This window comes from Mastacembelus armatus, chromosome 9 (assembly GCF_900324485.2).
Source record: "Mastacembelus armatus chromosome 9, fMasArm1.2, whole genome shotgun sequence".
Classification (NCBI taxonomy): Eukaryota; Metazoa; Chordata; class Actinopteri; order Synbranchiformes; family Mastacembelidae; genus Mastacembelus; species Mastacembelus armatus.
Window position 1 is genome coordinate 21,205,345 of NC_046641.1, and position 23,330 is coordinate 21,228,674.

General features: G+C 41.1%; 1 protein-coding gene across 10 annotated transcripts in view; it reads left to right on the forward strand.

Moving 5' to 3' along the window:
- The window catches only part of slc20a2 (solute carrier family 20 member 2), a 40,169-nt gene that overhangs the window by 9,789 nt on the left and 7,050 nt on the right, over nt 1-23,330 (forward strand). For 4 of the 10 annotated variants that reach the window (XM_026320924.1, XM_026320930.2, XM_026320931.2 and 1 more), the window contains exons 2-10: nt 9,822-10,384; nt 12,454-12,594; nt 13,210-13,295; nt 14,829-14,925; nt 15,205-15,324; nt 16,410-16,631; nt 17,016-17,652; nt 17,872-18,057; nt 21,157-21,241. In XM_026320924.1, coding sequence (XP_026176709.1) covers nt 10,096-10,384; nt 12,454-12,594; nt 13,210-13,295; nt 14,829-14,925; nt 15,205-15,324; nt 16,410-16,631; nt 17,016-17,652; nt 17,872-18,057; nt 21,157-21,241 — 1,863 coding nt within the window. In that variant the 5' untranslated portion in view covers nt 9,822-10,095. Of the gene's footprint in view, nt 1-1,510; nt 1,629-3,186; nt 3,313-4,293; nt 4,691-9,821; nt 10,385-12,453; nt 12,595-13,209; nt 13,296-14,828; nt 14,926-15,204; nt 15,325-16,409; nt 16,632-17,015; nt 17,653-17,871; nt 18,058-21,156; nt 21,242-22,484; nt 22,956-23,330 lie in introns of those variants that run through there. The other 6 variants (XR_003296461.1, XM_026320927.1, XM_026320932.2 and 3 more) reach the window with 6 other exon arrangements.

Genomic DNA, 23,330 nt, shown 5'->3' on the forward strand with positions numbered 1-23,330 from the left:
AAGATTTGGCAGATTTTTTTTTTTTGTCAATAAGCCTGTCATGTCAATAGCTTTGTTTTTGTTTTTTTTTTTAACTTAAAACCTTAAAAATAAATGTCCCCCTTAATACAGTTAAAGCTCCCTGTTGAAGTCGTCTTTTCTCTTTCCCTATTGTTGCTGCTCTAAGTGCCATTTTTGCAACATCTATAGCAGCAGCCTAACGTCCACAGCTAATGCTAGTGTCACGTTTTTCAGCAATACTTAGTTTTCACCTAGAATAACAGTGCCGAGTTAATCCGCTGACTTGCAGGTCTAGTATGACCAGTCTCGTGTTGCATCTGTTGTGTGTAGACTGGTTAAGCATAAGGTTAATAGTGCGTCTGTGTGTGTGTATGTGTCTATGGAGAGGCTTGACATTTCTACAAAGTGGTGGCAAAGCACAAGACCCTATGTTTCCCCACTGCTGCCACATCTCTCGCTGCGTGCGCACAGCAGCAGGTCTAATCAAAGCACTCTGTAATACTGTTAGCTGGGTCATGTGCTGGAAGCCAGGATTAAGAGCAGGAGGGCACAGGCCAATAGATCCAGCTTAGGAGGGAGCATTTTCCCTATTTTCACTCTCGTTCTGGCTGCCTTTCTCTCTTTCCTTCTGTATTCATCTTTTAACCTCAAATCTGGGGACACAGCCATCCAGGGTCACTGATATTTCTTATACTGTAGTTACCCTTAAAGTTAATAACAACCCTGCATTATTGTAATATACTTCTTATCCACAGTCGGTGTCATTATCTTAATTTATTTTTATTAAGGTGATTAATTATTTGCCTTTCTCCTGAAATCAGTCCACAAACATTTAGTGTTTTGACACAATAAACCTCTGTCTTATGTCTCACTTTAGTGCAGGTACCTTAATACTTACCCAGACACCGACTGTATTATTTTTACCAAATTGGGGCAGGTGGCATGCAGGATTTTCAGAAGCCCAGTTTATGTCTTTGCATGCTATAACACAAGACAACACTTCTGATAACACTTTGATTTCATTGCTCAGTTGGCCGTTAGGTGTGGAAGGAAACTGAAAGCTAACATGACAAGATGCATTTATCCTTCTTAAGTGTATGTGTGGCCTGAAACCTAATTAATAATGTTGGTGTCTTGTTTTTCTCTTGCCCTTTTTGCACTGAGGTTTCAGCTCTCACTAATAACGGCACACACTTTACCCCACAAATATAATTTAATACCACAGCATGTCAGTAGTAGATTACCAGTCTCAGCAGGCTAGAAAGAGGTAGGTAGGTTGAAGGTCCTGGCAGTGCTTTCTGAGTACAGGGCCAGATCAACATTTCTCTGTTTCCACACCTAAGACAGGAAGAGCACAGGAGTGGTAGACAGAATGAGGAGTAAAGAGGAAGGACAGGGGTGAAGGGGACAGATTTTGCTATTGGGTACCTAAGTTGATTATTGGAAGAGAACTGGAACTGTCCAGGCAAAACTGAGTGTGGGAGGGGGGTGATAGTGGAGGGGGTGATAGTGGAGAGGGAAGCAGAGAGAGGGTCAAGGGTAAGATGACTCCTGCACCGAGGAACATGGACACAGATGGCTGAAAGAGAAGAACGCCGCACTGCAACCTTAAAACGCCACAATAGTTGGTAGGTACTGAGCTTACTTATGTCAGTAGTCCTATGATGTGAAGCCTAGCCAACCAAACTGGCCCCCTTGCTGCTGTTAATAAAGTAGTTGGCTCTGCAGTCATCTTTGAAGCACATTTTGACTGGTCAATTAGAATCCCTGTTGTGAGCATGGTTTATTCTCAGAGGTGACTAATAGTTTCTGCCAGTCCTAAAAGCCTTATTTTGAGCACCGCATCCTTTGTCTGCTATTTTCAGCTTTAGTGGTTCATATGCTTTTTGTGTGCATGTGTGTGCACTCAGCTGGACGTTTCTAGAGGGTGATTTTAAATCCCAGATTTATTAACCTAGAAGGAAAAAAAGGCATTATCTAAATTATTATTGAAAATGTGATCTTTCATGTTTAATTTCTGTTTTTGTGTTGCTCTGAACTAGGGTCCCATTTTGGACCATTTAAAAACTGCCACAAATGCAAACAGTGTATGGACAGTACAGTGTGTCAGACTCAGTTACTTAAAACAGTTGTACATAGACTCCAATAGGGAGGAGTCGCTTCAGTCACTTTGCCATTTCAGGGTGAGGGAGTCATACTCGTGCACAGTCTCCACTGAAACCAGAGAGAGCTGACCTTAAAAGAGTATTTAGACGTAAGTCTTACTCAACACCGAAAGCCAGAGGGGCCCTCAATTGTTTGCTGTTGTAACACAGCCTGCTTTAGTGATGCAAAAGTCTCGGATACTTGTTCAGTCCTTCAAGCATGAGGCTGACAGTTCTTTGATCGTTGAGACGGTAGCTTGCTGTCTTAAATCTAGAGGTGTGCAGGACTGAAGACGCAAATGTCTTAAGTACCAAAAAATAGAGAAAAGCAAAAGTGTTTATTACTAAAGGGACAAAAGCAGTGCAAAACATTGTAGGTCTAATCATCAACAGTGGGCGTAAAGTATATTCAGATGTTTATTATAAATTACATATACATATACTTAGAGTACTCCAATGTAGTGTTTACAAACATACATGAAATAAATAGGTTTGCATTTTAATAGCATTTGAAACTATTGCAGATGCAACATGTTGTCGGTGCTGACAATCTCTGAAGCTCACCACTGGCACACTGATGTTTTTAAAGACATGTTGAAATATGTACCACAATTACTTGCCTCTTGACACCTTGACTTGGTGCTGGCATGCACACCCACAGTGGTGGAGAGATAATGCATGAGAGGATTTATGGAAATTGTGTGTGTGTCTGGATGAGTGAGTGAGAGGAACCTTTGAAGATGGTGTTGAGAGCGACATGCTCTTTGCAGTCATGCACGCTGTTGTTGTCATTCTTAAGCAACCCCCCTCCTGGCCGTGGAGGCAAACTGATCTTAACACTGTACAGTGTGTGTGTATGTGTATGTTTGGGTTCTAGGAGACAGCGCCTCCCTGTTGCGAAGCACAGAGTCCGAGGCAGCAGGTGCAGCTGACGCACACGGGCTTTTTAGCCGGCAGGGCCAGTTGGGGGACAGAAAGGGAGAGCATGAGTTAGATAGAGGAAAAAGCCACAGGCCCTCAAACAATCACAAGATCAGACTTCTGAACAGTACTGGACAAATAAAGGTATCGACCCTATTCTCTTCCTTACATGGTATGTGAGGGCAAAAGGAAGACGACCTGAAGTGCAACAGTGGTGCCAGGCGTTTCCTTAGCTTCAGTGGTGTACGTGAGTAATGAGAGTTTTTAAATATGTGGATAAAACTACGCAAAATTGAAGGCAGAATTTGTGTGAGGCAGGTATTTTATGGTCAGTGGTAAATTTCTCCAAAGCTAGAATTTCTTTTCTAAAGATGCCATAAAACCTTTCAGGAAGCTTATACTCATTTCCCAGTCTTGTCTTATTTGTCTTTGACTGGTTTGCTACCATGTGTGTGTATGAATTTTAAATGAATGCTTATGAAGTGCTTGTTAATATGTCTTAGATAGATTTTGTCTTGCCATGTTTCCTTTTCATGTTTGTTGAAGCATTATCAGTGATTGTTGATGAGATGTGCACTCTGTATTGTATTTTGTCAGCAATGAGCCTGCAGTGACTGGTCCATGCTCTTCATTGTGTTGACGAGAGCCTTACTGATACCAAGTCACATAAAGGCAATACTGTTCAGCATGTATTTGAAAGAGACAATTGTATCACAGAGGGAATGGCAGTGAAAGTGACTTGTGGCTTATAGCCAAGTGCCGGTGTGGAGATGGTGTGTGTTCTCGTGTGATGGGCCTCTGTGTTACCAGGAAAATTGGTCCAAACTGGGCAAGTTCATTTCATCATACTGAATCCTTTGCAGTAAAGAGCATCTTAGATGATTGTGTAACCCAGATCTTGTTCTGTCAGCTTGTCACACTATTGCTTTCCTTTTGGATGTGTAGCAGTATTTAGTTGTCATAATGCGTATATTACATTGATCTATACACAACTTGTATTGTAATGATGGGAAGGCTGCTGCTCTGAATGCCCTTGATCCGTCTGTGTGCTTTTCTCCAGCTTTAAGACACATCCAAACACAGGTTCACATCATCTCATTCTCGTTGGTCATCCTCTTCCACCGTCATTGGCTCCCACCACTCCATCTGTCCATCCTCTCTGCACACAGCCAGCCAGTCAGCAGTACACCTCTGAGTCTCCAACATAAGTCATTGGCTGGCGTGTGATGTGAATGCGGATACTTTCATTTAAGAGGCAGTCTAGACTCAGCTGGCTGCACTGCTCTCGCTCTTTCTCTCTCCCTCTTGTTCTGTTAGCTCACTCGCTCTTTCTCTCTCCTGCAACACCACCACAACCTGCTGATTTCCCACTAAACCTTTCCCTCCTCTCTCCTTCATTCCTTTCACTCCTCCTCCTGCATCAGCTTTTCTCTTCCACTCTCTCCTCTTAATTTTATTTACTGTCAATCACATGCACACCGCTGTTTTGTTCCTGGTCCATTTTTTTCCCCTTCTTCTATCCACCACTTCTCTCTCTCTTTCTCCCTATTACTGTCATTTTGTCTTTCAACATTCATACTTCTCCTCCACTGTCCCACCTTCTACTGATGTGAGCAGACATGAAGGTGAGTGAGGTTGATTTCCAGGCTTTCTCTACTTGCCCGTTTGTCTTTTCTTTGTCTAAACCATACCTCTGCCATTTAACTTAAGCCATGCAGTAGGTGTAAGCGCCCTGTGTCCTTGGAGCATCGGACTGCAGTTGCTTATGCTTCAGGTGTAACAATTAGCCGGCACTGGTAGCATTCTGCCGTGAGTCATCATCCGATGCTGCATGTATGCTCTCGTTCTGCTCCTTCCTTCCAGCATGTGTCTAGAGAAGAAGGCTCGGTAATGAAAGTGGGAGGGGGGTTGAGTCCATGCGTGGTTAATGCTGCTGCATGTCAATGCAGACTGTAGCTCGTGACAGTGTTTTGCAACAGCTGTGGTGCAATAGCATCTGAGGGAGATTAATGAGCATTGTACAGCAATGACAGCAAGCAGAGAGGTAAGCACAGTAAGTAGTTTACGCACACGTTTCTCTACGGTGATGACACACAACACATGCTGTAACAGGCTAAATACTTTGCTCAGGTTGTGATATAACTGGGTAGCTAAACTTGTTAATATTGTCTGTTGAGCAAATTTCTTTTGTTAAAGGCCCGAATTTGTCCTCTAGATGTCATAATCAAGCATTCCAGCACTGACAACATGCAGACCTTTATTTGCTTTTTTTGTCCGTACCCTCATTATGTGTACTGTTTGCCACCTGACACCCACTAGAAGAGCTATGTGACTGCCAGAAATAATCCTCAAGAGCATGTCACCTCACAGACTATGTTACTTATATAAGGTAGGCTGTGGGTAAATGGTGAACAGACTGCACTTTCAGAAGCTTTTCTACATTAGTGGACAAAGCACTTAACAATTAGCCTCATATGCACATACTGCTGCTATTCAGGGTGCTGTCCTGAAATCTGGGGTTCAGTGTGTTGCTCAAGGACACTTGAACATGTTGACGATGGGCTCCAGAGAATGAGCCGCTAATAATCAGTGAGCACCGCTACCTCCTGAGCCTCAGCCATAAAAAAAAAAGTAAAGATTGTATTTTATAAATACCAAACAATTTCCAAGGTTATCAAATCTCCAAAAGCTGACTGCAGTATAAGTGGGATGACATCAGTGGCCTCAGACAGATCCTGTACCCTCAGTGGTCCCAGGTTCGGCACATTGGACAGCAGGTGTGACAAAGTGCAGAACCTCAGGTGATCCACCTGGAGCAGGATCCTATGTACTGTAAGACTCATCTACTGACTGTCCATAGTAAATCACAGTTCAACATCATCTTAGCTTAGGTTTTTAATTCATAATAGCCTTGTTGTGTAATGAAAATGAAAAATGAAATGAATGATGATAATGGTTGTGCAATATATAATTTCCTAACCTAACCATGTTGTACTCTGTCCCGCTGCCTGTTAGCACTGGCATTGCTTGCACATCTTTCCTAAGTTATTTGATTAAATGGAGGCATCATTTCTTCTCTCAGGTCAAATAACCATTTCTGCCACTTTTTAAATTAAATGCAGCACATTACTCTTTCATCTCCTGCTTATTGCCCTGCTTACTGCCCTTAATGATCACACCAACATAATCATCTAGTGCATTCCAGATAGCAAAAAAGCTATTATGGTTACTGCCTGTGAATCTACTTGTTGTCTAACTGGATGATAGTTAACATGTTAGTGTTTGAGATCTGGAGATTTTTGTGTAGGAGATTCTTCAAATGAAATGGAAAAGAATAACCTTCAAGGTTGCATAACATTCGCCACTAACTTTTTGCATTTATTTTATTATTAACCTGTGAAAATGTAAAATTGTTTTTCTTTCACAGGACTGAACTCTTAGCAGTTTGAAGGTCTCGATCAAACATTCATTGAACCAGTGTAACTAGTCACGAGTCACGCAGCTTGACCACATAAACTGAGATGGTCTGGATTCCTTTCACATACTGAAGGTCATTTTGCCAGTCTGTCAAGAAAGCCCTTTTCATTTGAGCTCTGTTTAGCTTGCATCAGACACATAAGTCTGCAATGTACAAATGTCTGTCTATGTACAAATCATTCCATACAGACCTCACAGTGGGTGTGTTGACTTGCTAATCAGACATAAGGTCACAGACCTCATCATATGTCAGTATTCCCAGGTTGTGTTTTTCATGATCGAACGACACAATAGATTCATTGATACATTTTTAAGGTAGTTGCTGAGAGTAGAAGACAGGTTTGTTTTGTCCACAGTTTTACGGAGGTATTTCTCACTGAGGTTACAAAATGCCAACCTTTCGGTGACACTGTCTTGCAGCTTGATATGCAGTCTACTCGTGTTTCTCGTGTTGTATAACTTTTTGCATTTATTAGCCCACTCCTCATCAGCGTGTAGATATCAGGGATGTCCAACAAATAACTAAAGTACTTGCTCTTTCGCTGAATCCACTAAATTTGGAGTAGGTGCTGCTACTTAGCACCATGAGATGTAGTTGTGTACTATGGGGAAGGATGGGTCAAGACTGTCTTTTTAATGTTCCCTTAGACTTTTTGGACTGAAGAATCTCTTTCCTTGAATCTTCTCTGTAGTAAATAATCAATAAGGGAACCACTAGACTTTTCACCCTAGATAAAATAGTTTTAGTGAGCTGGTTTTCATGTGTTACAGTAGGACAAGGTATTCAGGCTGCAGCTGTTGTTTTGAGTTTCCCTGTTTAGAAAACTGTAGACCTGATTAGAAGGGTCTGGGACTTGTGTGCATGCCCACGTTCAAAAGGTCCACACTCATCTTTCCTTTCCTCCTTCCTACACCCGCACGAGCAGCTGTACTGTGCTGTTTGCTTTCTTCTGTGATGCGTTTGACAGTTGCACAGACTGTTTCCTCTGTGTAGTGTCAGATTCTGCTTTGATAGAGGGCCATGTTTGATTGTGTGGTCCTCTTGTGGTGGTAGTTATATAAGGATTCAAATCATTTTGGAGTAAAAATTATTGTAACTTGTGTGGCTCAGTCTTTTAAAATGTATTGGTGAATACTTATTAAAGTAACATTTTAAAATGACATGAAGCACTTAGGAAATCAGTGGAATTTTAGTGCTTTAGATAGATATGTTTTACATATTTAGGGTTGTATGGTTATGTTGTAGCTGTCTTGATGGACATGATTTCATAACTTCAGGTCATCAACTTTTTATACAGGAGTCCAAAAGATCTGACTGAATCTTCACTGAATACGCTGTATTGTAATACAGAGATACATTTTCTTCTTGTTAGGGATTAGTGTCATGATTTTTTTTTACCTGATCTTTTTGGGATTTGGCAACCTCTGAGCTCTTTTCTTTTTTCTGTATTATAAAATCTGGTCAAGAAAATGATCCAAGATCCTGATTCAGGGAAGTCTCAAACAGATCTGATCTACAGACAAATGATCATCTTTTTAAGTGTGTTGTGGTTTAACAAAGGATAAAGAATCTCAGTACGTGACCTCAACTGTTCCAGATGGAGCACTTGGTTGGGAGGAGGGAGCCATAACTGACCACAGGCTATTTAGAAAGGAGCTGGCTGCCCCCACGCGATGAGGAGCACAGTCGGTTAATGCTGAGAGAATGTACTAGTTTAACCTTCAAGCTATTTACATTTAATGCTCCTCATTAACAATTGGCTTAACCATAGAAGGGAATGTACTGCCATTAACTATGAAATGACTTTGATTATGTGGCATAGACAAAAGAAAAAAAAAGTACAAAGAACCCAGACCAAGTCATTTGTGGTGTAGAGGTTTCTCAGGGACCACCAGGGGCTTCAGTGTTGGTGGCCTCATCAGCAGTTTCTAAAGCATGTTGTCATTGCTGCGATGTAAAAAAAAGTCTTGTGGAACTTTACAGCGATAAGGGAAGCTGTTTTCCTGTTGTTCCAGGACTCTAATGTGATCAACTGAACTGAGGTGAACTCAACAAGCGCGTTGCTTGATCACTAACAATCTCAGCGCTCTTTAATAGGGGTGTGCCCAACAATTATTGTTGATTATCATGTCCAGTGGTGATGTCTTCCAACGTCTTGTTGTGTCCAAGCATGTCTAAAAGATGTTTAGTTTGCAATGATATCAAACAATGGAAAATTAGTCACACTGGAACAAGGAAATGTTTAGTATTTTGCTGTAAAAAAAAAATATATATAATACATAGTTACATTTTCTCGTGTGTCATCTGCTCAGTTACCTCATAGTGCAGTTTTGTGAATTGTTCCTTTCGTGCAGCACTGCTGATGTTCTTACTGCATTGCAGTAACTTAAATACATTCACTGAGTTTTTTTATTTAGTACTGCAGCATATAGCCTTTGATTTTGTTTGAACTTGTACGCCAAAGCTTGTTGCAAAACTCCCTTGAACCTTTGACTGCCATCCAGTGAGAGCTGAAGCAGTCATGCTGAGGCTGAAAGAGCAAAGATTAGAAGGGTAGCTGCAATGTACTCTACCATGTAAACATCCACCAGGCTGTCAGCGAAACTATCTCTTCTGTACATTTTCTATAAGAGCAGCTTGATCAAACTGCATCCAGATATTTCACTAAGGCCTAAAATATTGGGATGTTGTGTTGCTTTTGGCATGGCAGTGTTTGACATGAAAGTCGAAGTCATGGAATCGTGAAATCAAAATTATAAATTGCCATCAGAACTCTGTATGTTTGGCCAAGACAAAATCTGTGAAATAAAAGCAGCTATAGCAGGGAGCTGAGCTGCCCTGTTGTTTGGGATAAGGTGTTAACAGTCCCAGTGCTGTGAGCATTGTTCACATCTCTCACTTGATACTGGGTTCTTTTTATAGTCTCAGTGCCGACTGAAAGCCCTCTGAACGGTCTGATTTGATTTCTTTGAAGTGCAGTCTTTGATTTCCTATTTTAGCTATCTGATATGTCCTCAGCTTTACCCACTAGAGTTTCAGTTCTGCATCATCATCCTCCATCCTAAATATATATATATATATATTGTTTTTACTTTTATCTTTTACTCTCATAAACTCTCCTCCTCTCTCGCTTTCTCAGTCCCTCCCCTCTTTTATTTTAAGTTTTCCGAGGAAGTCCCGGGGAGGTGTTGTCAGATGCTTGCTGCTGTTAAAAAAGGAGCGATCATAGCATGTGACACTAATCTGTTTCTGTGTCTCCTCTCTTGTTTCTGTTGCAGGTGAAGGAACGTGCAGACAGGCAGTCTCACACTAAGCTATGGAATGCTCCTTGCACCCAACATCACTAGTCTCCAATCTTTGGACTGAGATCCAAACGCTTAGTTAGCGGCTGTGCTTCTCCCCTCGAACTCTTCACAACCAGGGGACGAAGAAAAGGAGTGGGCTTGCTAAGTCCTCCGCTAAACACGCACAGAGCACTTAGAGAGAATATTTAAGCTTGTTTTAAATTTGTTTTTCTTCACTTGGATTTTTTTCTGTTGAAATCCTATCAAGATGGATATGGAATCGTATCTGTGGATGGTGGTGATTGGGTTCATCATTGCCTTCATCCTGGCCTTTTCAGTAGGTGCTAATGATGTGGCCAATTCATTCGGCACAGCAGTGGGTTCTGGTGTGGTCACATTGAGGCAGGCCTGTATCCTGGCATCCATTTTTGAGACCCTTGGCTCAATGTTGCTGGGGGCCAAAGTGGGTGAGACGATTCGGAAGGGCATCATAGACGTGAGCCTGTACAACGACACGGTGCCCGTGCTCATGGCTGGGGAGGTCAGCGCCATGGTCGGTAAGTGGGGCCCACCTCTCACATCTAGTTTCTATTGAAGTGATAAGCATCTCTTTACGTTAATCTGATGACAATTTACCATAGTTGTGTCTTCTTTGAATAAGTGCAAAAGTCATGACAGCAACCTTTATGAAGTCAGACATATGAAGTAACACTTCCATAAAACTTTGAACAGGACAAAAGCCTGAAGTGCAGTGTGGCTCTTTCAGTGAATGTCATGCAGTCTGGATGAAGTTGTTAATTGATCATAGGAATAACTGTCTGTCTGACTACCCACAGTGTGGTGGCAAAGATTTCGTTGTGCTGCAATCTGGCAAATATAGTGACAACTTACCATCAGAGTTGCCTTCAGCCCAACGTGACATCTTCTAGTCTTTTTCTGAGCAACCGTCCAAAACTCAGAACCATAAAACAGAAGAAAGCCTTCACATTTTGAGAAGCTTGAACAGCAAGTTTTGTGTTTTTGCTTGATAAATGACTACAACAATCTTCAGTGTGTATATTTTAATGTACTGGCATTTTACTGAACTTATATTGGAGCAAGCTCTACTATTCCTTCTGATAGGTATGGTTTTTTTTTTGGTTTTTTTTAAGTTTTAATAGTGTTGCCTCATGTAAACAGAGACCCCCTGTAAACACCCTCCTTTGGAATTTACTTACTTTTGTGGTGTATGTATAAAACACAGATCCTCATGCAGGATTACGGTTCCTGTGTGAGTCGTGATCAGAAAAGAGGCATCAGTCTGATCTGGCACTAAACAGGTCATTATTAAACAGGTCACTTTTCCTTTTGCTCACACTCTAAACTCTAAACCGCTAAATTACATATCTTGCAGTGTTTTTGTTCGCCGGTTGGCAAAAGTTAATTATTCTTAATTTTTCCGAACATCTGACATTGTTTTTAGAGCCACTTTTCTTTATTGGGTTTTGTCCTTGCACAGTTCAAAGCAACTTTCTGCCAAACTGCAAATAGTGTTTACATCTATTTTAAAATTACCTTTCGTAGAAGTAAAGTTGGTAAAGTTCACTAACCTTGATTCACAGAAAACATTGTAAACTGCCCTCTAATTAGAAGACATTTATAGTGAAGCACATGCAGGAACTGTAGCTTTACACATCATTACATTGCCTCAGTAAATGACTGGAGCAGAACAAACACAATGGGGCACCCGTTGAGACAATCCCATTTTAATGACAGACTGACTGCTGAGAACCGTTCATAAATACAGCGATATTATACACAGGGGATTCCCATTTTCGTTGAAAACTCAGGTGTGGCAGACCACTGCAAATGAATGTTAAGGAAACAGACAACAGTTTCCCTTGATCTCAAACAGGAAGTTTTTTTTCACTGACATATTGTTCATACAGAATTAAATTTAACTTTTTATTCGATTAGAAAATTGTCTATTCTTCTATTGTATCCAGCAGGTCTTGTTGTTTAAGTTTTCAGTTCACAGAAACAAAACAGTACAGTATATACTAGGACAATAGGTTTATGCTCTCAAGGTCTAAGTTGGGCTTAGAAAATATTTCTGAGCCTGACAATGAGACACTGAATACTTATTCAAATAATGGACTCTGTGGCCCAAGAAAAAAATAAACACATTTACAAGCGAGAGAAGAATGTGTTAACACACCTTATGGAATTTTAGTCATCTGTAGTTAGACCTGTATGCAGATGTATTTTTGCAGCAGACATGGAACATCTAAAATATGTCCAATATATACATATGTAATCCTGCGTGTAATAAGCACTGTTTAATTTATTTAATTGTGATGATGCTTACATGATGTCAGTGCATGTGAGGGTATTGTTTTTAACCTATTAGAAAACAAGTCTGCGAGGACAGAGGGCAACATGTAGTTTTCGATGGTGCCATTTTTTTTACAAATAGTACAGACCTGAAGCAATAATTTTGATTTGAAATGACACCCAGACCCTGATTTAAATGTGAACCACCTATAGTAGGTAAGGTAGTGAGATTGTGCTAATTGGTTATAACTTTTTCTAAACTGTATCGCTTTAAATGCCTTTGTTGACATTTGCATTTCTGTTTGTATCACAGGGTCAGCAGTCTGGCAGCTAATTGCCTCCTTCCTCAAACTGCCCATCTCTGGGACTCACTGCATCGTTGGTGCCACCATTGGCTTCTCCATGGTGGCCATCGGCACCAAGGGTGTACAGTGGATGCAGCTTGTCAAGATTGGTAATTATTGGGGTGTTGTTTGAGTTCGGTTTGTGTTTGCAAAGTTTATCTTCCGAGGCTTGCTGATGTTTATGCACACTGCACGCATGCAGTATACTGTTTTTTTGTTTTTTAAATAATTTTTCTTATACCCACATAATAGCCACCTTTAGAAACTGATCACTCTGAGGTGTTACCAGCTCCAGCAGAGTCGAACTTCATAAAGTTTAATGTAGTCAGTAATTATATTTTGTGGTCAACAAGGATGAATCCCTTGGTCATTTTACACAGCTAGAAATATACTTTCAAAGAGGCAGAGACAGCATTTTCTCCGTCATTAGGAATCTCAGTAGACCTGCATGCAGCAACAAGACATAATGTAAAATAAACTCTCACTTTATCTCTGCTAAGGGAAGAAACTGTCTGTTGCTTCTTCAACATACATGCATATACATTGACCCACAGAAATATAATTGAAAGTCTTTCTCAGAAGTGTCGAACATTACTAATTTAGGCCAGAAGGTGAGCAATGTTGTAAAAAAAAAGTGTATGATAAAAACTATTATAATCCCAAATCAGTAATTGATGATATTGAGTGTTTTTGTGGTGTTCGTTTCTGATTACATTCATCTCCAGTGGCATCATGGTTCATCTCCCCCTTGCTCTCTGGACTCATGTCTGGGCTGCTCTTCATGCTAATCAGACACTTCATCCTTAACAAGGTGGGCTCACGTCAATGCACAGCTGCACTTACACATCCACTGAGACAATTACTGCTCCTCCTGATGGAATTATAGTATTCATTTCTCACTTAATAACAGTTTACCCTATGAAACATTTGGGCTGTAAAGTTACTAATCTATGATGTTTGATGTTGTGGTGTCAGTGTATATAAGTTGCATTCTGCACATGTAGAGTGAGTCGGCATAGAATATAGGTGGACATACATGTGTATATACAAACTTGCCCGAAGAGCTTCAGTACAGAAAATATCTTTCTGATTTGGCAGCACCCACTGATTTGTTGTTATGTAATATGCAATCTCTGGTAGACCAGGAAGAGAAAAGTGTTGTAAATCATCCTAAGGTCATGACTGCACTATTATGTACGAATGACTCATAGGAGGTTTTGTCATTTGGACAGGAATTACTGTATAGCTGGGCCAAATTCAAGATGAGTTCATCTCTGTCTCTGCTCACTATTTGCATCAGCTAAATCTGAATATTTGACACTGAAGGTTTAACTGGGCTGTGTTGAAATGTATTTCTTTTATAAAATCCAGTTTGCAAGTTCAGGTTTTAGATAGGAGTCTTTTTTCCCTGGTAGGTAGGTCATATTGCATATCAAACTATTCAAACTAATAAAGCACACATTGTGTAAGAATGAATTGGTGCATATCCAGTTTTATGTTCAGTCTGTAGAAATATTTCATCGCCCTGTTGATACTTCCTCATAGATGATTTTTTTGAATCAGCTCTGATGCAAAAACTGTAGGAAGAGACCTCTTACATGACCTCAGCTTGGTGTGTTGTGCACAATTGTCTTGTTCAGGGACACTTTAATCGGCGGTAGAGCAGCCAATAATGGCATGTTGTTCATCGCTCAAGAAAAAGTTAAAAAGTAAGAACAAGTTGAAATCTCATGCAGCATTACTAGAAATCGGAGATACAGTACATGTGGTTTGCAATAGAATCAAAACAGTTTTTGGCAGTATTGATATGTAAAGCCGTAACTAATTGATTAATACAAGCTGAAGAGTGTCTCGGTTTGTTTTCTCAGGGGAAAAAAGCCCAAGGTCACTTCTTCCCATCTCTAGTTTTGTCTGAAACAGCAAAATATTAGCATATATAGGACAAAAAAAGCTGTTTCCAAATCCTCACATTTAAATAGCTAAAATGTTCTGCATTGTGATTGAAAAACTAATAAATAACATATCCAGCTAATTCTATAATCTTTGTCTGCATGTTTATATGGCATATGTATACAATAATCACATAAAAATTTATTTTACACTATCCATTGTTATGGTGACCATCTGTTATGTATGGCTTCAGACATATAAACCAAAATAATAGTCAGTTGTATTATTTTTTTGCTGCATTTTGTAACACAAGAACACAATATAATCACATCACAATGAAATTCAGCTTAAGTTAATGAACAGTAATAATGACTTGTCACTCAAGCATAAGTTTTCTCTTTTATCATCACATCAGGGACTGTACTAATAAAGCATCTGTGTGTTTTCTCTTTAGAATGACTCTGTCCCTAATGGCCTGCGAGCCTTGCCTCTCTTCTATGCCTCCACAATCGGGATCAACACATTCTCCATCATGTACACTGGAGCTCCATGTAAGAGCAGCCAACAGTTTGTCAAATTAGAGATATTATCTGTTTATGTGACACTAACGTATGATCAAATTATCATCTAAGTTGCAGTGATAGTGCCGATGTCATATGGTTGTTCCAAATTCCTTCTGAACATGCAACAACAATATAATACTTTGAAGCTCGTGTGTCGATGTTATTTTCTTATGCCTGTGTGTGTGTGTGTGTGTGTGTGTGTGTGTGTGTGTGTGTGTGTGTGTGTGTGTGTGTGTGTGTGTGTGTGTGTGTGTGTTTTACTTGCAGTACTTGGTTTAGAGATGCTACCAGTATGGGCCATCTTTCTCATAACTTTAGCTGGGTCCCTGGTCTGTGCAGCCGTAGTCTGGTTTCTCGTCTGTCCCTGGATGAGGAGGAAAATAGCAAGTAGGTATCTGTGTGTGTGTGTGTGTGTGTGTGTGTGTGTGTGTGTGTGCGTGCGTGCGCGTGCGTGTGCGTGTGTGTGTGTTTTCAGTCTTTCTCACGCCATCTGAAAGCTCACAACTCTGACCCAGGCCTAACAACAGAGCTTCACCCTCTGCTGGCACACTCTGTGCTCTGACACCAAAGAACGGATGCCAGCGGATGTTTTCTCGTCAGCCCCTGCCAGAGCTACTAAGGCCAACAAAAAACCCTGTGAACTCTGTGTAGTCTTTGCTTAGACTCTCAGATTTTTAGCTTTTTCGCCAAATGCACGGGGTTACGATCATAGCCTACAGTGTAGAAGGCTTTCAGTCATGGTTAAAAGTTGCTTCCCTAATGGTACAATCAGCCTGTAGCAAAGCAGGAAATGCATTAAACACATGACACATTGTATAAAACAGTGGAAATGGCAGTAGGTGGAACATCTGAGAGCAGGGTGGACGTAAGGTAGGAGAAGTTGGTTTGATGCAGCAATGCAAAGACAAAGCTATAAACTCTTCAGCCCTGAGGAATATTTCCAAATTAAAACACCTGATAAATGTTATACTTTTTAGTAGACATGGACAAAATAAGTAAGTGCTGCTATTAAAGTGATAATATGAATGTTGAGTTGAAATTTTCTCTAACTGTCCTTCAACCTTGCATACAAGCGAAGCCAACCCGAGCTGTTGCTTAACGCATCATGTAGTCTGAATACCTCAGAGGATTGTATGTGATGCTATCAGTCCTAGTCGTGGTATTACTGCAAAACAAAAAAAAACAAACAAAAAAAAACATAACAAATCAATGTTTCACTTGTGAAACTCGAGTCCTAATTTCGTCAGCTTGCCCTAATTGGAATTCATCCAGAGCTCTTTTCTGGAAAAACCTCTTTTCTACCATCATTTGCTTTGTTATATATTTTGTAATATACTGTAATTGATCACTCAGACATGTTAGAATATAAACCTGACATTTAACTAAGACTGAATATGAGAGAATTGTTAGTGATATATTTTATTTCCAGGATCCTCGCTTCATTAAACTTTGAACCGCTTGATTTCTGCCAGGTCGTCTGAAGAAGGAGCAGGCTCTGTCCAGGATCTCTGATGAGAGCCTGGACAAGATACCTGAAGAGGAGGAAGAGAGCCCCGTCTTAAAGGAGCTACCAGGGGCCAAGGGTACAGATGAGGCTGTATTGCCCCTCACTGGGGGCAGCAGTGAACGGGCCAGTGGAGAGCTCACCACCCTGTCTAATGGAGGCACTGTCCTGCCAAATGGCAGGGTGTATGGTAAAACTAGGATATTTTTTGTGTTTTGTGTGTCCTTAATATTTATGAAAAACACTAAATAAATCTCAAATTTTAGTTTGAACACTTTTGTCCATTAATGAACTTTTATATTATTTACAAAAATCTTATATTTTAGAATAAGAAATATAGTTCTGTATTCAACTCCAGGGAAATGCCTTCGGGTCTAGTTCCTCATGTATGTGTCTTGGACCTAAAGCAACATTTAGAAATCCAAAAATGTTTCTTGTTTAAGGGGCAGCTTCTTTAAGTCTCTTTGATAAAGATATGTTTATGTGCATATAGGAAAATAAACTCTAAATCTGGTAACTGTTTATCATCATAATCCGTATCCATTCACACACTTTTCCTCCTTCTTTCCTTCAGGTCGGACGCACTCGATGACCAACGGCTCGCTCAAGTCACCTGTCTCTAATGGCAGCTTCAGCTTTGATGGCCACATGCGCAGTGATGGCCAGGTGTACCACACAGTACACAAGGACTCAGGTTTGTATAAAGACCTGCTTCACAAAATCCACCTGGGCCGCATGGATGACAGCGATCGCACGGGGTCCAGCGCAGGCCCACCTGACAACAACTACCGCGTGCTGCGTCGCAACAACAGCTACACCTGCTACACAGCAGCCATATGTGGCATGCCTGTCCAGCCGCTCATGCGCACAGAGTCACGAGATGACAGTGAAAAGCTGGTGGGTGAGGGAAGTGGCAGGAGTAACAGTGTGTCCTACTCCAAGAAGAGAGTACGCTACGATAGCTACTCATCGTACTGTAATGCTGTGGCTGAGGCTGAGATTGAGGCTGAGGAGGGTGGAGTGGAGATGAAGCTGGCCACAGAGCTCGAGGGGCTGGAGGAGGAAGGGGCTCCAGCTCCAATGCCTCTAGACGACTTGGGCGAGGAGGATCATGAGGAGAAAGACAAGCCTGAAGTGTTCCTGCTTTTCCACTTCCTGCAGATCCTCACAGCCTGCTTTGGCTCCTTCGCTCATGGAGGCAACGATGTCAGGTGCTGCCTCCTGCTGCCTACATGACAGATAGCACCCAATCAAAATACGTGTACATAGTGCCTTGTAGTATATGGTGTTATTCCTAAAGTTCTTTCCATATTACATTACATATAAATCTGCAACAACATATACAGATGTTACCTTTGCTCTGTTGCTTCGACGTCAGTCTCTCTCAAGTATTGCTGAAGCTGAATGAACCTGTTTTCTGATGTTTGCAGTAATGCAATTGGGCCCCTGGTGGCACTGTGGATGATCTATGAACAGGGAGGTGTGATGCAGGATGCTGCTACTCCTATCTGGCTGCTGTTTTACGGTGGTATAGGCATCTGCGCTGGCTTGTGGGTGTGGGGCCGTCGCGTCATCCAGACCATGGGCAAGGACCTGACTCCCATCACCCCATCAAGGTGAGAAAGCCACCACACTGGAAGCGTGAGCTGAAGGGTGTATGTGTATGTCTGGGTGTGGGAGGCAAATTTGAAAGAGAGGAGAGGTGTTTTTGTGGAATGGGTGACCTTTCCCACGTGCTTGGTTTCACCTGCTCCAAAAAGCTTCGGCATGCTGACATACACAAGTCCATCCAGTGCTGCAGCTTCTTTGGTAAGTGTGCCGTGGACACGGTTGTCTGCAGGAGACAAACGCACACATTGCCTTTAGTAAGACTTTTAAATGTTATTGAATAAGTAATTGCCATTCAGAAGTGCACTCTCAGTGCACTGCAGACAGCAAAATGCATAACCCTAAGGCAGCACAGTCATGTTTAGAGTACCTGCTCTGTTTCCTAAAGTACTCCTTGTTTACAGGCACAGTAAACTTGTCAGAATAATCAAGGGTGTTTTTCTCAATCATGTGCCCATTAATCACTCCCTGTTTTTTAAACAGAGCTGCTGCTGTGGGCAAATTCATTTTTATTACACACACAACCTCAAAGAATAGTTTTGTATTTGCCTTTTTTCTGTTGGTTGCAACTCTAATATGTGTGAAATCCAATGATAATATTGTGTCATCAGAGTCAATTTGGTTTCATTACTACTCTTCTGATTAGTATAATAATTGAATTAATTTTATTTTCATCTTTTCAGTACAATATACAACCTTTTATGGGACTAGTGAGGTCTCTGAAGAAAGTAATTTTGGCAGTCGTCTTACATGGACTGTAGCTTTGCTGGAAATCATTCTTTGCTTGGGAACATGTTCAGAGAAATCTACTGTAGTAATTGTGTCTATTCTTTGCATAGACAATGAAACAGGAATATATGCTCTCACTTTGACTTGTTACATAATAATTATGTATAAATAAGTAGTCTTTGGAACCACATAACACATAAAGCCTTAGGGTTTACTTTGTCCCACAGTATAAGCAGAAGACATTATACATCCCGAACCACTTACTGCTGCTTATCTGTCCTTGAGTTTGATCTCTCTTCTTCATGCTGTCCATTTTTCTACCCACTCAGTCGAGAGAGAGTTTGTGTGTGTGTACTCATATTTCTACCTTTGTTAGGATGTTTTTGAGCATAATTCCATCCAAATGAGGACATTTTGTCAAAGTTAGGACATTTGGCCAGCCCTCACTTTTTCTGCCTGTTTGAGTGACAACACTTTAGGGTTTTAGGGTCAAGGTTAGAATGAGGTTTAGGTTAGGGTTAGGGTAGGGAATGCATTATGTCATTGAGTGTCCTATTAAAGATAGAAATGTATGGGTGTGTGTGTGTGTGTGTGTATGTGCGCATGCATGTGTGGCTCAAGGATGTGCATTGTGTCAGCTTAAGGAAGCCAGGCTGTATGCCTGTAGGTGTGTGGTGAATGTATTGTCTGTGTGTAAGCATGCCTGTGTGTGTTAGCACATTTTGTGTGCGTGCGTGCGTGTGTGTGTGTGTGTGCTGTTGCCTGGCAGGAACATCACACAGGGTTACAGAAAGTTGTTTGGCATTCTGGATGAAGAGAAGTGGAGCTGTGAGGGAGGGGCAAAGCCACAGTGGGAACTTTGGCTTCTCCTCTCCAACCGCAGGGAGGGACGCCAGACTGACTCTTGCACTTTTTTTTTTCCTTCTGTCCTCCTTTTTCATGTTCCTTCCGGCTCTCTTCTATCAATTCTTATGTTTGTGATGATTATTCTTCCGTCAATTCTTCCTTTTCTTAATACCTTCCCATTTTTCTGTCCGCACTGCACCTTTTTGTCTGCTTTTTTTTTTTATAGGCATCTCACCTCCTGCAATAGTTCTCACGCTGTCTCCATTGAATTATTTTCCCCTTTTTCTTCGTTCCTCCTCTTTTTCTGGCCTTTCTTTTTGCTGTGGCCCTTTCTTTCTTACTTAATCTCTCTCTCTCGATCACCAGCTTAGTCTTTTGCTAGGACTAAAAGACAAATTTGCTCTGGTTCACTTTTCTAAAGGCTCGCTTCCCTCTAGTGTCTGTTTCTAAGCATCAATCTGACAAAGAAGTTTGTTTGAGGGAAGGACCAGAATTGTATGCGTCTGTGTTTGTGTGTGTCTGCATAGGTGCAGTTGTGTGTCTACAGCTTAGTCTGCTGGTCAGACTGGTGCAGTGTATCACCGCAGTAAAACATTGATATATGGCTTTTCCTCATTCTGGACAGCTCTCCTGTTGAACCATCACAGCTGTGGATTGCTACAGACATAAGTGACCTCACCAAGGTTTGCCTGTGGGACACTGAGAATCACAAAGCATCCTGTCTGTGTGACGAGCTGATTGTGCGTGGTGAACTTATATAATTGACCAGTTACATAAATTTTTACAGTCGCCATTTAGATGTGGAGCCAACAGTGTCTGCAGCGAACCAGGATATAACCTTGTTTCACTGCAGAGATTTTGACATGTCACAGCAGGAGAAGCACAGGTATAAATAATCATGTCCGGGTATTGTGCGACTAGGCGTGAATCAGGTATGTTGCAGCCACATGGTCAGTGTCCTAAAGTACAAGGCCAGCAGGACAATGCAGTCGTAAATATTTCGCAAGCGACCATTTAAAAATCTAAGATGTTCAAAATTGGCTCAAGAAAAATGATTAGAACAGTGCTAAGGAGTACCTGTCTCTCCCTGGGATCTCACCCCAGTTTTATTGGCTTCTGTTTTCTATTTAATAGGTTACTGCAATGAAAGATTTAGTAGGTAATGATCCAGGTTGAACCTGCTGGCTCAGATTTTTTTATTTTTTTATTTGCTTAGTTTGATTTTATTTTCTAGTGCACCCACTGGTCTAGTGGCAGAGACTGAAAAATGTTCTTGAAATGGGAAATGGCTCGAGATAAAATAAATATCGGAGCTCACAATTACCACAACCATGCCATTTAGGACCTGGTGTGTGCGCGTGTGCGTGCACATGTGTACGTGTGTGTGTGTGTGTCACTGAGAGACAGAGTGTGATTGAGTATTTTACAGTCTTTGAGTATTTTACTGTGGTTAATGTGCAGACCGTAAACATCAGCAATACGTGAAGAATGTCTCTTTGCCTTCTCCCTCCTCTCCCCTTCCTCCTCCACAGTGGATTCACTATTGAACTGGCTTCTGCACTCACAGTCGTGTTGGCTTCCAATATCGGAATCCCTGTCAGTACCACACACTGCAAGGTATGACTGAGTGGACATCCAGCTAACCTCTGTACTCCTCTCTAGGCCTCTCCAGGGGACAGGGAGCTCACACTGCCTCTGTGGGCACCGGGTGGAAATCAAACACAGCACTTAGTCTAAATCATTTGTGTTAATCATGTTTGTATGACCCTGTTTTTGTCAGGGAATCTGTGTCCACTTCTTTTTCCCAGCTATTTGCAAGAATGCCCTTATTGCATCAAAGTAAAGTTCAGATTCGTGTGACAGTAAAGGACAATTCCTGATTATTACAACTTGGGTCTTAATAATTAGTTTTGGTTTCCCTAAATAAATTATGTAAAGTGCTGAATTCTGGGGAAAAGGCAGCATAGCTACAACAGTATCAGAAGGGGCAAGGAATAGCAGGGGTGGGGGCAACAATCAACAAGTAATGTTGTTTAACAATCAAGGGTTTCATTCCTACTGGGGGTGTTAGGGATTTATCGCCTTTACACGGTAAAATACTGTTTTAGTCAAACACATAGTTGTAGTCACAGATTGATTTCCTCACTAACAGTGTCCTTAACTGTCCAGCTGCCAAAATTTAATGGAAAGAATCAGAGTGTGGGTAAAATGTTGATACACTCAATCGTCTTTAACTTTTACTGTGTGGTTATAGTAGGAAGTAGTTTGTGAGCAGAATTCATTTTGGAGTAGTGATTTTGCCTCTCAGGCAACACACAACTTGATTTACTTTATTGATGGGTTATGTGCAGCTTGAGAGGAGACTGTGGTTCTGCTTAGAGCTAAAAATATCACCTCGAGTGCATAGTTTAAAAAATAATTGAATCTATGCGTTTATTTAATACAGTGTCCTCATAAAAATTTACTAGCACTATATATCAATTAGGGCAGTAAAGAACAGTGTGCTTTCCAGTTAAGATGCAGCATGATCTCTAATATTGTGTTGTGTTTCATTAATATGTAGATAACTTTAATTATCATGACTTTATCAAGGAAGGAAGCGAAACATGTTTTTTTTTTTTTAAAGGGAGTAGTGCATGAATAATGGAGAAATTTCTTGGGTTGAAGAATCACTTTACTGTGCAATGTCATTATTTTCCAGATCTTCAGGATTTCCTTGCAAAGTATAATACCATTGTTAGGAATGGTTGCCAAAACTATGAAAATAAGACCCAGACCATAAAAAAAACAGAATTATCCTTTATTTATTTATTTATTCCTGTGTATCTGACAATCCCCATTATTTTCATTGCATTAAAAGACAATCAAACAATTCAAGTGAGGCCCAGCTTGCTGCAGACAGCCCCAGGCAACAGTGTGCAGCCCCTCTCCCCTGATCTTTTCAGGAACATCGGATCCAGGCTGGAAGATGTAGCGGACCCCTTCAGCCCCAACCTTCCTCCACCCCCTTCCCTTCAACATGGTGTCTCATCCTCTTTCATTTCCACCAACTCTCTTCCGTTTTTGCCCTCGCAGCACTGGCGTGGTTTGATGTGTGGGTGTTCCACCCTCCTGTGCTTGGCTGCAAGCAGACTCTTCCCTGCCCCCATTCTCGGCCTCCAACCCCACCTGTCACACTTGTTTTCCACTTTTTTACCAGCCCCTCTCCATCTTTCTCTGTCTCTCCCCACTCATCTGTCTTCACAGCGGATTTTGCATTGAAGTAATGAGTGCGCTAACAGTGCTTGTTGCATCAAATGTGGGCATCCCAATAAGCTCCACCCACTGCAAGGTATTGGGGTCATTGATAGTGAAGCTGTGCTAGCCCGTGCAGAGCGTCACAATGCTTTACCTGTAGCTGTCAATCACTGGAGCCAATCACAACTCTAGCAGTTAAAGTTTTGACCACATGCAGTTTTCCTCCTGTAGCAAAAGTCCAAGTTTTACCCTAAATGGAGATTTTCTAATATTCATGAATTGTTTTATTACAATATTAGAGAACATTGTATCATAAGAATACTTTTTAGTAGATAACTCATGTCAATTTATCCAGCTCTTTTTTATATCATTTATTGAATTAGTAATAAAAAAAAAATTTTTTTTGCATTCGGTTTTAATGAGACAGAATTTTCATTTTGGAAAGGTCAAACTTGAGTCCCTGTAGGAC